The sequence below is a fragment of the Melanerpes formicivorus genome, unplaced genomic scaffold (assembly GCF_026170545.1).
Source record: "Melanerpes formicivorus ecotype bairdi unplaced genomic scaffold, bMelFor1.0.p_v2 SCAF_15, whole genome shotgun sequence".
NCBI lineage: Eukaryota > Metazoa > Chordata > Aves > Piciformes > Picidae > Melanerpes > Melanerpes formicivorus.
The window spans coordinates 17,206,269-17,218,885 of NW_027142367.1; the positions used below are offsets into that span (position 1 = coordinate 17,206,269).

At 45.4% G+C, this 12,617-nt stretch overlaps 1 protein-coding gene and 1 long non-coding RNA gene across 8 annotated transcripts in view; one reads left to right on the forward strand and one right to left on the reverse strand.

Moving 5' to 3' along the window:
- LOC137445726 (uncharacterized) overlaps positions 1-12,617 on the reverse strand; it is a 51,255-nt gene that overhangs the window by 32,345 nt on the left and 6,293 nt on the right. For 2 of the 3 annotated variants that reach the window (XR_010988466.1, XR_010988469.1), the window contains exon 2: positions 9,798-9,995. This is a non-coding gene — a long non-coding RNA (uncharacterized lncRNA). Of the gene's footprint in view, positions 1-8,203; positions 8,438-9,797; positions 9,996-12,617 lie in introns of those variants that run through there. The other variant, XR_010988468.1, reaches the window with a different exon arrangement.
- Positions 1-12,617, forward strand: part of COBL (cordon-bleu WH2 repeat protein) — a 239,972-nt gene that overhangs the window by 25,069 nt on the left and 202,286 nt on the right. For 4 of the 5 annotated variants that reach the window (XM_068147700.1, XM_068147701.1, XM_068147699.1 and 1 more), the window contains one exon: positions 9,800-10,036. Coding sequence is in view for 1 of the 5 variants with exons in the window: in XM_068147696.1 (XP_068003797.1) it covers positions 10,238-10,260 (23 nt within the window). In the remaining 4 variants the exon portion in view is untranslated. The other variant, XM_068147696.1, reaches the window with a different exon arrangement.

A 12,617-nucleotide genomic window follows, 5' to 3' on the forward strand; every position in this document is an offset into this window, starting at 1 on the left:
CTCCTCAGCTACCTAAAATGTCCTTGCTAATTGATATCAGGGCCAAATGGCACGTAAAAAGGTTGCACAATACACACATTCCTAAGAATTAATGTTTAATAACAGAGTGCCACTACTGAGAAGGTATCTGTAAACAGTACGTGCTTATATGAGAACCTTTTGCATATCCCTCATGAAGTTCAACAAGAGCAAGTGCAGGGTCCTGCATCTGGGTCGAGGCAATCCCAGGCACAAATACAGGCTGGTCAGGGACTGGCTGGAAAGCAGCCCTGAGGAGAGAGACTTGGGGGTGCTGGTGGACAAGAAGCTCAACATGAGCTCTCAGTGTGCACTTGCAGCCCGCAAAGCCAATCAGATCCTGGGCTGCATCAGGAGAAGTGTGGCCAGCAGGTCGAGGGAGGTGATCCTCCCCCTCCACTCAGCTCTGGTGAGACCCCACCTGGAGTACTGTGTCCAGTTCTGGAGTCCCTATTACAAGAGGGATGTGGAGGTGCTGGAAGGTGTCCAGAGAAGGGCCACAAGGAGGATCAGAGGGCTGGAGCACCTCTCCTATGAGGACAGACTGAAGGAGTTGGGGCTGTTCAGTCTGCAGAAGAGAAGGCTCCGAGGTGACTTCATTGTGGCCTTCCAGTATCTGAAGGGGGCCTACAGGAAGGCTGGGGAAGGACTTCTTAGGATCTCAGGTAGTGATAGGACTAGGGGGAATGGAATGAAGCTGGAGGTGGGGAGATTCAGGCTGGATGTGAGGAGGAGGTTCTTCCCCATGAGAGTGGTGAAACCCTGGAATGGGTTGTCCAGGGAGGTGGTCAAGGCCCCGTCCCTGGAGGTGTTTAAGAGCAGGCTGGATGAGGCTCTGGGCAGCCTGATGTAGTGTGGGGTGTCCCTGGCCATGGCAGGGGGTTTGGAACTAGATGATCCTTGTGGTCCCTTCCAACCCTGACTGATACTATGATCCTATGATCCCTGGCAATTTAGAGCAGATCTCAACTAAATTTGCACCCAAGTTATATTTGTTCTTCTAATGTGCAAGAAAGACAGCCTCCTCAGGAATTATACCAGGGGACTTCTCTTTTTTTCACCACTCCTCTATTTGTAATTTGTGTTTAAGTATCCTAAATAAGGCTGCTGCATTTCAGATGCAGTTTATCTTGTGTGAGATTGAGGTTGCACTCAGGAAAACATATGCAGACTTCAGGAAAAAGGTAGAATTAGCAATACATGCATGTGCACATACTTTGCCTGTGTTTGCTGAGTTCAGCTTGGGCTCCATGACATAGGATGAACTCTGAAACATTAATTGAGGCAAATGCCCCACTACCATATCCAAAGATAAACACATGGATGGAAGGGTATTGATATCATCAAGGGCCAAACAAGTTATTAAAATATATGTATAAGAAAAAAGCACATATTTTTTTTAACCTTGTGGCAGTTTAGGCTGGGTGCTTCCTGGACTGCCACATAAATCACACCTCCGGTGTGCCGAGTGTCCAACCCAGTAAGGTGGACACAGGAAACAGAGTATTTCATACCCATAAATCCTGCGCCCTATAAACCCGTCTGCAAAATCATTCTCTTCCTCTTTCTTCCTTCTCTGCTCTCGTGGGACAGGTCTCTATTGGATAATGGTGGGGGAGTATCTCAAGGCCTCTTAAGCCTGACTAGACCTAATGCCAGGAGGAGAAGGAGGGAGCAGTCTCAGACCTGGCCATGTGAGACCAGCTTAGCGGTGGGGGGAGGGAGGGAGGAAGAAAGCGATGGGTGTTTTGGGTACACTCTCAGGTGGGGAGAAAGGAAATGTTGGGGGGCCTTTGGGTGTGTTGTGAGGGACTCTCTGGGATATTCAGTATTCAGTATCACTAAGGTTGGAAGAGACCTCAAAGATCATCGAGTCCAACCTGTCACCACAGACCTCATGACTAGAGTAGGGAGGACACTACTGCCCACTGCAGGCTTGAACTCACGACCTTCCCATTGAGGGTCTTATGCACTACCAACTGAGCCATATCTTTGCCACTATGCTTTGCACTTTCTGAAAACACCAATTGATTTTCCATTTAAACTTTCCATCTCTATCCATTTGTGTGAGTGTTATTCTTTTGTCCCTCTCAGGGCGATGGAGGATCTGTCCCACCTTAAACCAGGACAAATCTCCATGGCTATGAGATAACATTTTGCTTGCCTTGTGTTTGGACAAATCACCAGTGGATCTGGGCTGATGGGCTGTGACCTCTAGAAGTTAGTATGTTACATATCAATGGCATAAACCAGAATTAAGCCAGCAAGTGCTGCACTTTGGCCACAATAACCCCTACAGGCTGGGGTCGGAGCGGCGGGAGAGCTGCCAAACAGAAAGGGACCTGGGGGTGCTGGTTGACAGCTGCCTAAACATGAACCAGCAGTGTGCCCAGGTGGCCAAGAAGGCCAATGGCATCCTGACCTGCATTAGGAATAGTGTGGCCAGCAGGAGCAGGGAAGTCATTGTGCCCCTGGACTCTGCTTTGGTTAGGCCACACCTTGAGTACTGTGTCCAGTTCTGGGCCCCTCAGTTTAAGAAGGACATCGAAACACTTGAACGTGTCCAGAGAAGGGCAACAAGGCTGGGGAGAGGCCTTGAGCACAAGTCCTGTGAGGAGAGGCTGAGGGAGCTGGGATTGTTTAGCCTGGAGAAGAGGAGGCTCAGGGGTGACCTCATTGCCCTCTACAACTACCTGGAAGGTGGTTGTAGCCGGGAAGGAGTTGCTTTCTTATCCCAGGCAACCAGCACCTGCACAAAAGGACACAGTCTCAAGCTGTGCCAGGGGAAGTTTAGGCTCAAGGTGAGGAGAAAGTTCTTCACGGAGAGAGTCATTTGCCATTGGAATGGGCTGCCCAGGGAGGTGGTGGAGTCACCATCCCTGGAGGGGTTCAGGAGGGGACTGGATGTGGCACTCAGTGCCATGGTCTAGTCATGAGGTCGGTGGTGACAGGTTGGACTTGATGATCTTTGAGGTCTCTTCCAACCTTGGTGATACTGTGATACTGTGAATGCTGCCTACTCCAGAGTGTTTTAGGACTAAGTCTGTCAACTGCTCCACTGTTTCACAGTACTTGGGGTGTGTTGCTGTGCTGTTATCACTACCTGAAGATGTCACTGCACCACACTCCAACCTCACCCCAGATCAAACCAGGAAATGTATCAGGGTTAGCAAACCCATCTGTGTTGCTAATGTTGGTGGGTTTGTTGCTGACTTTTTTTCCAAGCTGTTGTTATTGGGATGACTGTAACCCGGAAGGGAGCATAGAGAGGCTGTAAGAGTGGTTGTAGCACGGTTGTGCCTCTAGGCAAACCACCTGCCCAGCTGCATGCCACACAGAGGCAAATAAAGCTGCTTTGTGTGTGCAGGGAGAGTTAAAAAAAACCGAGGGAATAGCTTTGCTGAGGACAGACAGGCAGGCGAGTCTGCTTCCTTCATAAACTGAGCCAAATGAATCTGGGGTGGCTATGAAACAGCAGTCTAAATAAAGTTTCATCCCACGTACCCAGCATCATACCTAATTGCACAGAGCCAAGAAGTCCCTTGGAGTCTGGAATGGTATTATTTGATACATTGCCCTTTTTCCTTCCTAAATTTTTCCTGTTCATTTCCATTTCTTACTAATGAGGTAGACTATACTGCCTTAGTATATTCTCAGACTACATATCCTCCATCCTACATGCCAGTGGTAGCAGGAATCCTCTGGAAAAAAAGAGCGCAGTCATTTCATGGAAACACTGCTTCTGTTATTCAGAGGCAACCCTCCTGCCAGGATGTGACTGGCAACAACAAGGAGTTGAAGGGAGTTGTTCCAAAAGTGGTCGCTTGGAAAACACACCTGGACAACTAGGAAAATTATACTGAACTAGCTGGGCTGGGTTTTGGTTTTGGTTTTGTGTTTGTTTTTTTCCTATTGAATCAAACATTTAACAAATATTTTTGGGGTTTTGTTTGGGGTTTTTCATTTATGTGTTTCTAAGAGACCAAATATTTGCCCAGGTAGATAGACAGAGTGATAGTCACTGACTGTTATAGCTATTCTTTAACAGTTTATAGTCTTTTCCTCTAAGGAAGTAATTTCTAGGCTAGACCTTTCCCCATCATCTGCCAAGCGAAAGCTAAGATTTGTTGGGTGATAAAGTGCTATGTAAATCGATGCTCTGCCAGCTGCTTGGCTCCCTGCTGGTGATGCCTCCAGCTGTTCCATCTCCATGGGCCCTGCCAGCTCTGCTGAAAGCCACTCCACTCTTGACCAGCTGGTCTCAACCCAGTACAGGCAGCCATGCTGCTCCTACAGCTGCAGGATTTCTACACTGCTTTAATGCTGAGAACTACCCACAGCTCTCGGCTGAAAGGAACTGACTGGGGAGCTGGGCATGGATCTTTGAAGAGGTAGAGAAATATTTTTTTCTCTGCCTCCTATGCTTATACAGTCTGCAGAACAAAGTCTTATGACCCCCCCAAGCTAGCTAAGTATAACCACTAACCTTGCACTTGCAGCCAGACATCAGCTATTGGCTTACACTGGGACAACCATTTACCCAGATACATTTCACAAAACTATGAACACATTACAAAACCTCTAATATAATTTTTATAGCTTCAAACTTTTCCCCAGTTTGTAAATTCCCTTTTTCATCAATGCCTCTCAAATGCAGCAACACAATGTGCATAAAAATACATAAGGTATGTCTGTTAAAGCTTTCTAATTTACCTCCCTCTCCCCCCACTGGATGCCAAAGGAACCCTTTGTTGATGAGGCTTCCATCCCTGAAAGAGTTTAGTGGTGTCTGGGGAGGAAGGGGTTTTGGATTTTTCAGCCCAAACATCTCATTCCCAAGTCAAAGGGACTGAGTTAAGGATCATTCTGCTGTCTAAGTGTTTTGGGGTTCTATTTTATTCTAAGTATAGAGTGCCTGAACATAAAAGCAACAACAATACAAACAGCAGAAATCCTTGTCCCACTGACATAACAGGTGAAACCTCTGACTGCCTTTGTGTTCAAGCTGGTCATTTCAGCTTATCACAGCAGCCATAAGCTCAGGAATTCAAAATCCTTTTGCTTATTTTTGCACCTCTATCTCATCAAAACTGGAAGTTCCAATAACAAATCTAGCCAGGGCATTCTTTCAGCTTCCCACTGCAGCTTCACTTATGTGATGCTGCTAGCAGGATCTTTCATCCTCTGCCTGCCCTGAGCACCTTCTTCATGCCCACACATTTCATACCTATTTGAAGTAAAAAGTGAAAGCTGTTTGGATTTGCTTAGACTATAGCAATAGCAGGGAATTACAAATGCAGATATCATGGTTAAAATAAAGCCAGCCTGTTCTGTTTCCCAGGAGGTAATGACACCCTATTTGCCTTGACACTTTGGTAAATGAGTTTACTCATCCTTCCAGAGCTGCATGTTGGGACTATGGACCCCATGCACCCAGGCAGCAGTGACAGAGGCCTCTTGGTGGAGGGAGGCTGGACACAAACATTTTAAAGCCTTATTTTCCAGTAGAATTTGGGAAATTTTTGTTGCTTTGGCTTTGTTTCCCTGTTGATTCCTCTCTTTGTTTCTCAATCATTAGTCTTTTCCAAGCCTTAACTCAACAACTGAAACGTTCTAAAGACACTCATTGGCTGTTTTCTTGTTACGGACTGTCATAACACTGTTGAAGGAGTCATGCTCATCAAGGTTTCCTTCCCTGAGATTTCCACAGCCTGATTTCTGATCATACTGTTGACTACTACACCACTGCTAAACAAATTATTTAATCTTTAGTTTCTATGATGCAATTTAAACTGCAACAAGTTCCTATCTATTTTGTTGTCTCAGCTGCTGGACTCAATTCTGTTTCCCTTAAAAAATCTCAAGTTAGGAATAAGGATTCTGAATCATGGGGTTAAGCTGTGGGTTGACTACAAATATCCTCAGTTTGCCAATGGTGGATCTGATATTCTGACAATTACACTAACACAGATACTCAAACTCTCACTTGGGCACTCAAGAAACAGAGAGCAGCTTGGGTTGTAAGACAGCTTTAAAAATCATCTAGTTCAACTCCCATGCCATGGGCAGGGACATCTGTCAGTAGATCAGGTTGCTCAAAGTCTCATCCAACCTAGTCTTGAACTCTTCCAGGGATGAAGCATCCACAAGTTCTCTGAGGAACCACCCTCATTGTACAGAATTTCTTCCTTACATCCAATCTAAAGCTATCCACTTCTTGCAGTTTAAAACTGTTACCCTTGTGTTACCACTACAGGCCCTGGTAAAAAATCCATCCCCATCTTCCTTACAAGTTCTCTTTAAGTATTGAAAGATAGTTATAAGGTCTTCCTGGAGGCTTCTTTTCTTCACATTGAACAACCCAAATTCTCACATCCTTTCTTCACAGGGGCAGACCTCTGACCACTTTCATGGTCTTCCTGTGTACCTGCTCCAACAGGTCCATGGCTGTCTTTTGCTGAGGGTCCCAGAGCTGGACGTGGTACTCCAGATTGGGCCTCAGAAGCCACAGGCATCTGGAGCTTCCAAGGAAGTCAGTATGCAAAAAAACCTCCACCCCAAGGAAAGCATGACTCTCAAATCATAAAAAATTACACATGTATGCATATAAAAAATAGAATAGAAATAACTGATGTATTTTACAGTCTATGATACATCCATCTGGTATAGTCGTGCTTAGTTGTTGAGGAATGGCTTGAATTGCAGGGACATGGTTCTGTGGAACAGAGTGTGTGGGCCAGACTCCATCTTGCTGTTTACTGCTCACAGCTTAGCTGGTGTGCTGATGCAGCAAGGCCACCACAGCCTTGTGACTGTGCTTGCAGCTGCTTATAAGATAGCAGCATGTGAAACAAAGTTTCTCGCCGTTGGATGGCGTCTCGACACTCAGTCTTTATTACCCAGAAAAGAACAAGATACTCATTAAGCAGCACAGTGACAAATGACAAATGCACTTTTCAAGATCTGTATTTGGAAATTTGCAGTTTGGAAATTCAATTGCAGTGTATTAATGAACCATGTTTTATAATTTTCTAAGGAGCCATCTACAAACTGCAAGCATGGTAGCAGGGTGCCGTGGTTTGCGGTGACACTCTTGCAAATACCATCATTTTCCAAAGCGTTAAAAATGCCATACCTGAAGCTGCACACACATTCTCCCAGAAGGGGAAGCTTATATCTGCACTGGGGTGACTGTGTACTGGAGGCCTACCTGTTGTTTAAGGTATGCTGTGGGCTTGGCAACAGTTCAGCTAGGATTGGGCAACCAGATAGAGAAGGGTTTCAGTAGCAGTAAGCCAAGGCTGCACTTCGCAGTGCGCACAAATATTTGCAGGCACAGAAACCTTCACAGAAGGTGCAGAGCCCCACAGTTGGTTACTCTTGTTCACACCTATGGGATCTGACTCAGCAGACCCTTGCTTCATAACAAGTGGCCCATGTGATCAATTGAAATATCACTCACTGACTTTTCAATTTCCCTTGGAAACTGCAGACTGCTTTCAGAACGCATTTTGAGCATAAGTTTGCGAAGATTTCCATGTGCATTTTGTTTCAGCAGCAATCACTAAAGTTAGGTGGCTTTCACAACACTTTGAATTAAATTACAAGAGGGATGTGGAGGTGCTGAAAGGTGTCCAGAGAAGGGCCACAAGGATGATCAGAGGGCTGGAGCACCTCTCCTATGAGGACAGACTGAGGGAGCTGGGGCTGTTCAGTCTGCAGAAGAGAAGGCTCCGAGGTGACCTCATTGTGGCCTTCCAGTATCTGAAGGGGACCTACAGGAAGGCTGGGGAAGGACTTCTCAGGATCTCAGGTAGTGCTAGGACTAGGGGGAATGGAATGAAGCTGGAGGTGGGGAGATTCAGGCTGGATGTGAGGAGGAGGTTCTTCACCATGAGAGTGGTGAAACCCTGGAATGTGTTGTCCAGGGAGGTGGTCGAGGCCCCGTCCCTGGGGGTGTTTAAGAGCAGGCTGGATGAGGCTCTGTCCAGCCTGATCTAGTGTGGGGTGTCCCTGCCCATGGCAGGGGGGTTGGAACTAGATGATCCTTGTCGTCCCTTCCAACCCTGAATGAAACTATGAAACTATGAAACCAGCAGCTGGTGGTACACACATCCATCGTCACTGCAGGCACTAACCTAATGCATTTTGGGAGGACCTTCTTTTGTCATTGTCCAGTAAAAGGAAAAATTGTGTGTAAGTCTGTGGGTTCCTTTGCTATTTACTCAGATTGTGAATAAATACAAAATTAAACAATGTACTCCTTTAAACCTGTATGGACACACAGTTGTTTACTAAAGACATTGCGGTCTCTGCTCCAGACTCTTTGTGGCTAGTAAGGCCCTTCTGTGATAGATACTTGCACTGTGAGAGAGGACTGGTCTTGGCAGGACTGCTGTTTTCCTCTCTTGCCATCCATCTGTGTCGAGAGAGGAGAAGGTGGAGAGAAGGTGGAGCTCTGGCTTGCTGCCCACTGCTGGAAAAGGCAGTTGTTCCAACAGGCTAGGCAAAGAGGACTGTGCCAGGCACCAGCTGCTGCCGTGGGGGCAGAGGAGGAACCAAGCACAGCCCTTTGCATCACAGTTTGCCTTCCAGGCTGTTCCTCAGGCAGTGCAGCAGCACACCACCCCACCCCACGTAGCAAATTCACAGAAAGCTTTGTATCACAGTATCACAGTATAACTAAGGTTGGAAATGACCTCGAGGATCATCAAGTCCAACCTAATCTGGTTATTCCAGCCTGTGAACAGCAGTAAATCAATTTTCTTTATTTGTAAGTTAGAGGTGCTCTATTTTTCCAGAGGAACTATAAGAAGCTACTTTGTATTCTTAATGCCTTGAACCAGAGGTAATTTTCATGCTGTGCATTTTCTAGATACCTGCAGATGATTCACCTGAAGAGAGGGAGTGTTGTTTTGGTTTTATTATATCATAATTTATACCCCTCCCCTAGACTGAGATGGTAGAGTGAGGAGAGCTAGCAAGCCAGGAGAAGGCAGAGAAATTAAAAGGCTCCAATGGTTCATCAACCATTCATGTCAAGTAAAGGCTTTTTAAAGCACATGCCAGTCCTCATGTTGTCCTTTAGGTGCCAGCTAACAGCTGGTTCCTTTAGTACCAGTACATTAATGTAGTACCAGTACATTAATGCAGCACCAGTACAAGTAGCTAGACATAGGATTAAGATGCAATTAACCTCATGTTCAAGATGAAGAGATGAGGGAATGACAGAAGAAAGGTTGTGTAAAACACCTAGTCATTACTGCCTACAGGAAGGCTGGGGAAGGACTTCTCAGGATCTCAGGTAGTGATAGGACTAGGGGGAATGGAATGAAGCTGGAGGTGGGGAGATTCAGGCTACATGTGAGGAGGAGGTTCTTCCCCATGAGAGTGGTGAAACCCTGGAATGGGTTGTCCAGGGAGGTGGTCGAGGCCCCATCCCTGGGGGTGTTTAAGAGCAGGCTGGATGAGGCTCTGTCCAGCCTGATCTAGTGTGGGGTGTCCCTGGCCATGGCAGGGGGGTTGGAACTAGATGATCCTTGTGGTCCCTTCCAACCCTGAATGAAACTATGAAACTATGTTTGCAAGTAATGTAAAAGTTGTGGAAAAAAGCAGACAGAGCCAGTAGAAAACCTCACATTAGTATCACTACTCTTTGGATCAGGCCAATGACATTCTCCAGATAATTCATATTCCCTCCACCTCTCTTTGCAGGCCAGTTTATACCTTCCTTGTTAATTCAAGAGAGTTTTTCATGTTTCTAATTATGTGTTACTTACAGGAACAGGACAAGGAAGATGACTGCAACCATTTCTAAAGAGAGAGGTGTTACCCTGTCTGCATGACTGCATCTGTCCAATGACACCGTGGTGAATCGTGTACTTCATCTCAGCCCCACTTTTCCTGGATTAGTATCACTGGACACCTTCAGAAGATCCCCTTCCTCTTTCTTTGCAGTGCACCCAGCTATCTCGTACCTTTTGACAGAAAAGAGATAAGCAGCAGGATTAGTATTCAGGTATGTTAGCAAAAAGACAGAAAAGTATTGCTGTCTTGGCATTTATTGGTATCAAGGTTTAAAGCTTCTGAAATGTATGAAGGGAAAGTTAAGCCTTTGCTGGCCTCAGAGGGTTGGATGAGGGGAAGCTGCTCTTCACACCACTGATCATGACATGATGATGGCTGAACAAAATTTGTTGTTTATGATGTCAACCCAAATATGCTCAGAGAGAATTCCTCAAGGTAAGCTGTTTCATTATTTACCTCCCCACACTTGCCACCTGCATCTAAATTTACATATAAAGCTTTATGTATGTCAGTGTTCAGACTTCATCTGCCTTCTTCAGAAGCTGTCCTAATAATAGCATCTGTTCAAGTTCTGTTCTTCATGGACATTATTCTCGTATTCATGTAACTGAGTGATTTCAGCAGGTTCATAGGGTCTACATTGGGGACAGGAATGAATGAAAGGTAGTGTTAAAATATAGTTGTTTTTATTCTTCTCGTTGCACTGCTTCCATGTGTTGTTATACAGACGTTCGAATCACCTGGAGCACAGCTTCCAGGACAAGATGTAAGCAGGCAGAGACGTTTATTACGTTATACAGCAAAGTTACCTAGTCTATCAGAAGGCACATGTGTCACATCTCAGTTGGTTATTTTCTACTGGCATGCATGTCATTAAGGCAGACAATAGGTCAAAACAACAAAACAATACTTTATCACATCCACCCAAATTCTGCCTAGTTTCTCTCCTTCACTTACAAGGTGTTTACATTCTTTTCAGAGTCAGAGGCAAAACATAGCTTGCTCTAATTCGAGCAAAGGCAAATCTTCCCTATAGCCTTCCAAAGTTATCTGAAAGCAATCCTTCTCCCACAAGGTAGGCCTCTGGGGATGTATGCAATCATTTAACAGCGTACAGCTACTGAAGTCCCTGTTCAGTTTATGGAGTGTTGTGGTGACAATATGGTATGGTATGCCAAAGGGTGTTATTTTTTTTTCTCAACAATTAAGAAATGTGAGCTAAGTGTAATATTGGTGACCTTTCACATGCATATAAATCTTTGTGTGCTTTGAGGTGTTGTTCTGGAGCCCCTGTTACAAGAGGGATATGGAGGTGCTGAAAGGTGTCCAGAGAAGGGCCACAAGGATGAGCAGAGGGCTGGAGCACCTCTCCTATGAGGACAGACTGAAGGAGTTGGGGCTGTTCAGTCTGCAGAAGAGAAGGCTCCCAGATGACCTCATTGTGGCCTTCCAGTATCTGAAGGGGACCTCCAGGAAGGCTGGGGAAGGACTTCTCAGGATCTCAGGTAGTGATAGGACTAGGGGGAATGGAATGAAGCTGGAGGTGGGGAGATTCAGGCTGGAGGTGAGGAGGAGGTTCTTCCCCATGAGAGTGGTGAAACCCTGGAATGTGTTGTCCAGGGAGGTGGTCGAGGCCCTGTCCCTGGAGGTGTTTAAGCCCAGGCTGGATGAGGCTCTGGCCAGCCTGATCTAGTGTGGGGTGTCCCTGCCCATGGCAGGGGGGTTGGAACTAGATGATCCTTGTGGTCCCTTCCAACCCTGACTGATACTATGATACTAACTAAGGCAATCACAAATGAAGTAATTCAATAGAAATAGCAGCAGCACCAAGCCTGCTACTTTTCTATTCTTGCATAAGTTCACAGGTATTTGTATTTGTCTTTATCTGTAGTGCCTTAGTTTTGATTTAAACAGAGATCCAAATTGTGTTTTCATTTTTGTTACTATCAGTTGGGATTAACTGAAAGGTGCATCAGATCTTCTAAGTGTGAAATGAGAACTACATAAGTAATTATGAAATTCTACAAAATATATGCTGGTATTTATCACTTCTGAAACTTGAAAATGAGAGCCTGATATACCACTACCTCCTAACCATGGAATCTAAAGGTGATTTGAATATCAATGTAAAAGCAGTAGAAGTTTAACCCAGCCTGTGAGACAAAATATGGCTGCAGACATTGTTAATAAAGCTTATTTCATACAGCACTAAGTATTTATAGAGAGGACTGTGACTGGATAAAATTCTTCTGATTATAGCTTGGCTATATTATATACATGAAAACAGAAATAATCTTCTTCAAATAGAAACCCTGTACTGAGTATTCAGTACAGACATAGCTCACTTCAGAATTGTTTGCTAAGAGCATTTGGTGACTACAGGGATTAATTTACTTCAAGAGCAGCTTCAGCAGCGAGTAGCAGTGGTGGAGCCATGCGGCGTTGCATTCGCAGGGTAGAACTTCTAAAGGAAGTTTTCAGATCTGTGGAAAGCATCTCTGCAGATGGCTCATTAAGTTTCCCTTTCTGCTCATTCTGCTGGGCTGAGCAGCCCAAGAGCTTTATTTCTATTTCAGGAAAATGCTGAAAAGAGAGGGTAATTCTAAACATAGCACAACTCCTTTTCATTAGAGAAAGAGATAACGATGAAAAGAGTTTTACTGTCACCAGCATCTGGCAGGTGGTGAGCAGCTTGCCTGAAATGCTGCTTTGACAACCTCAGACTTTCCTTGGCATAGGAAACCGACCAAAAGCTTCACAGTGAGGAATGGGTTGTAGCTGGGTCACCCTGA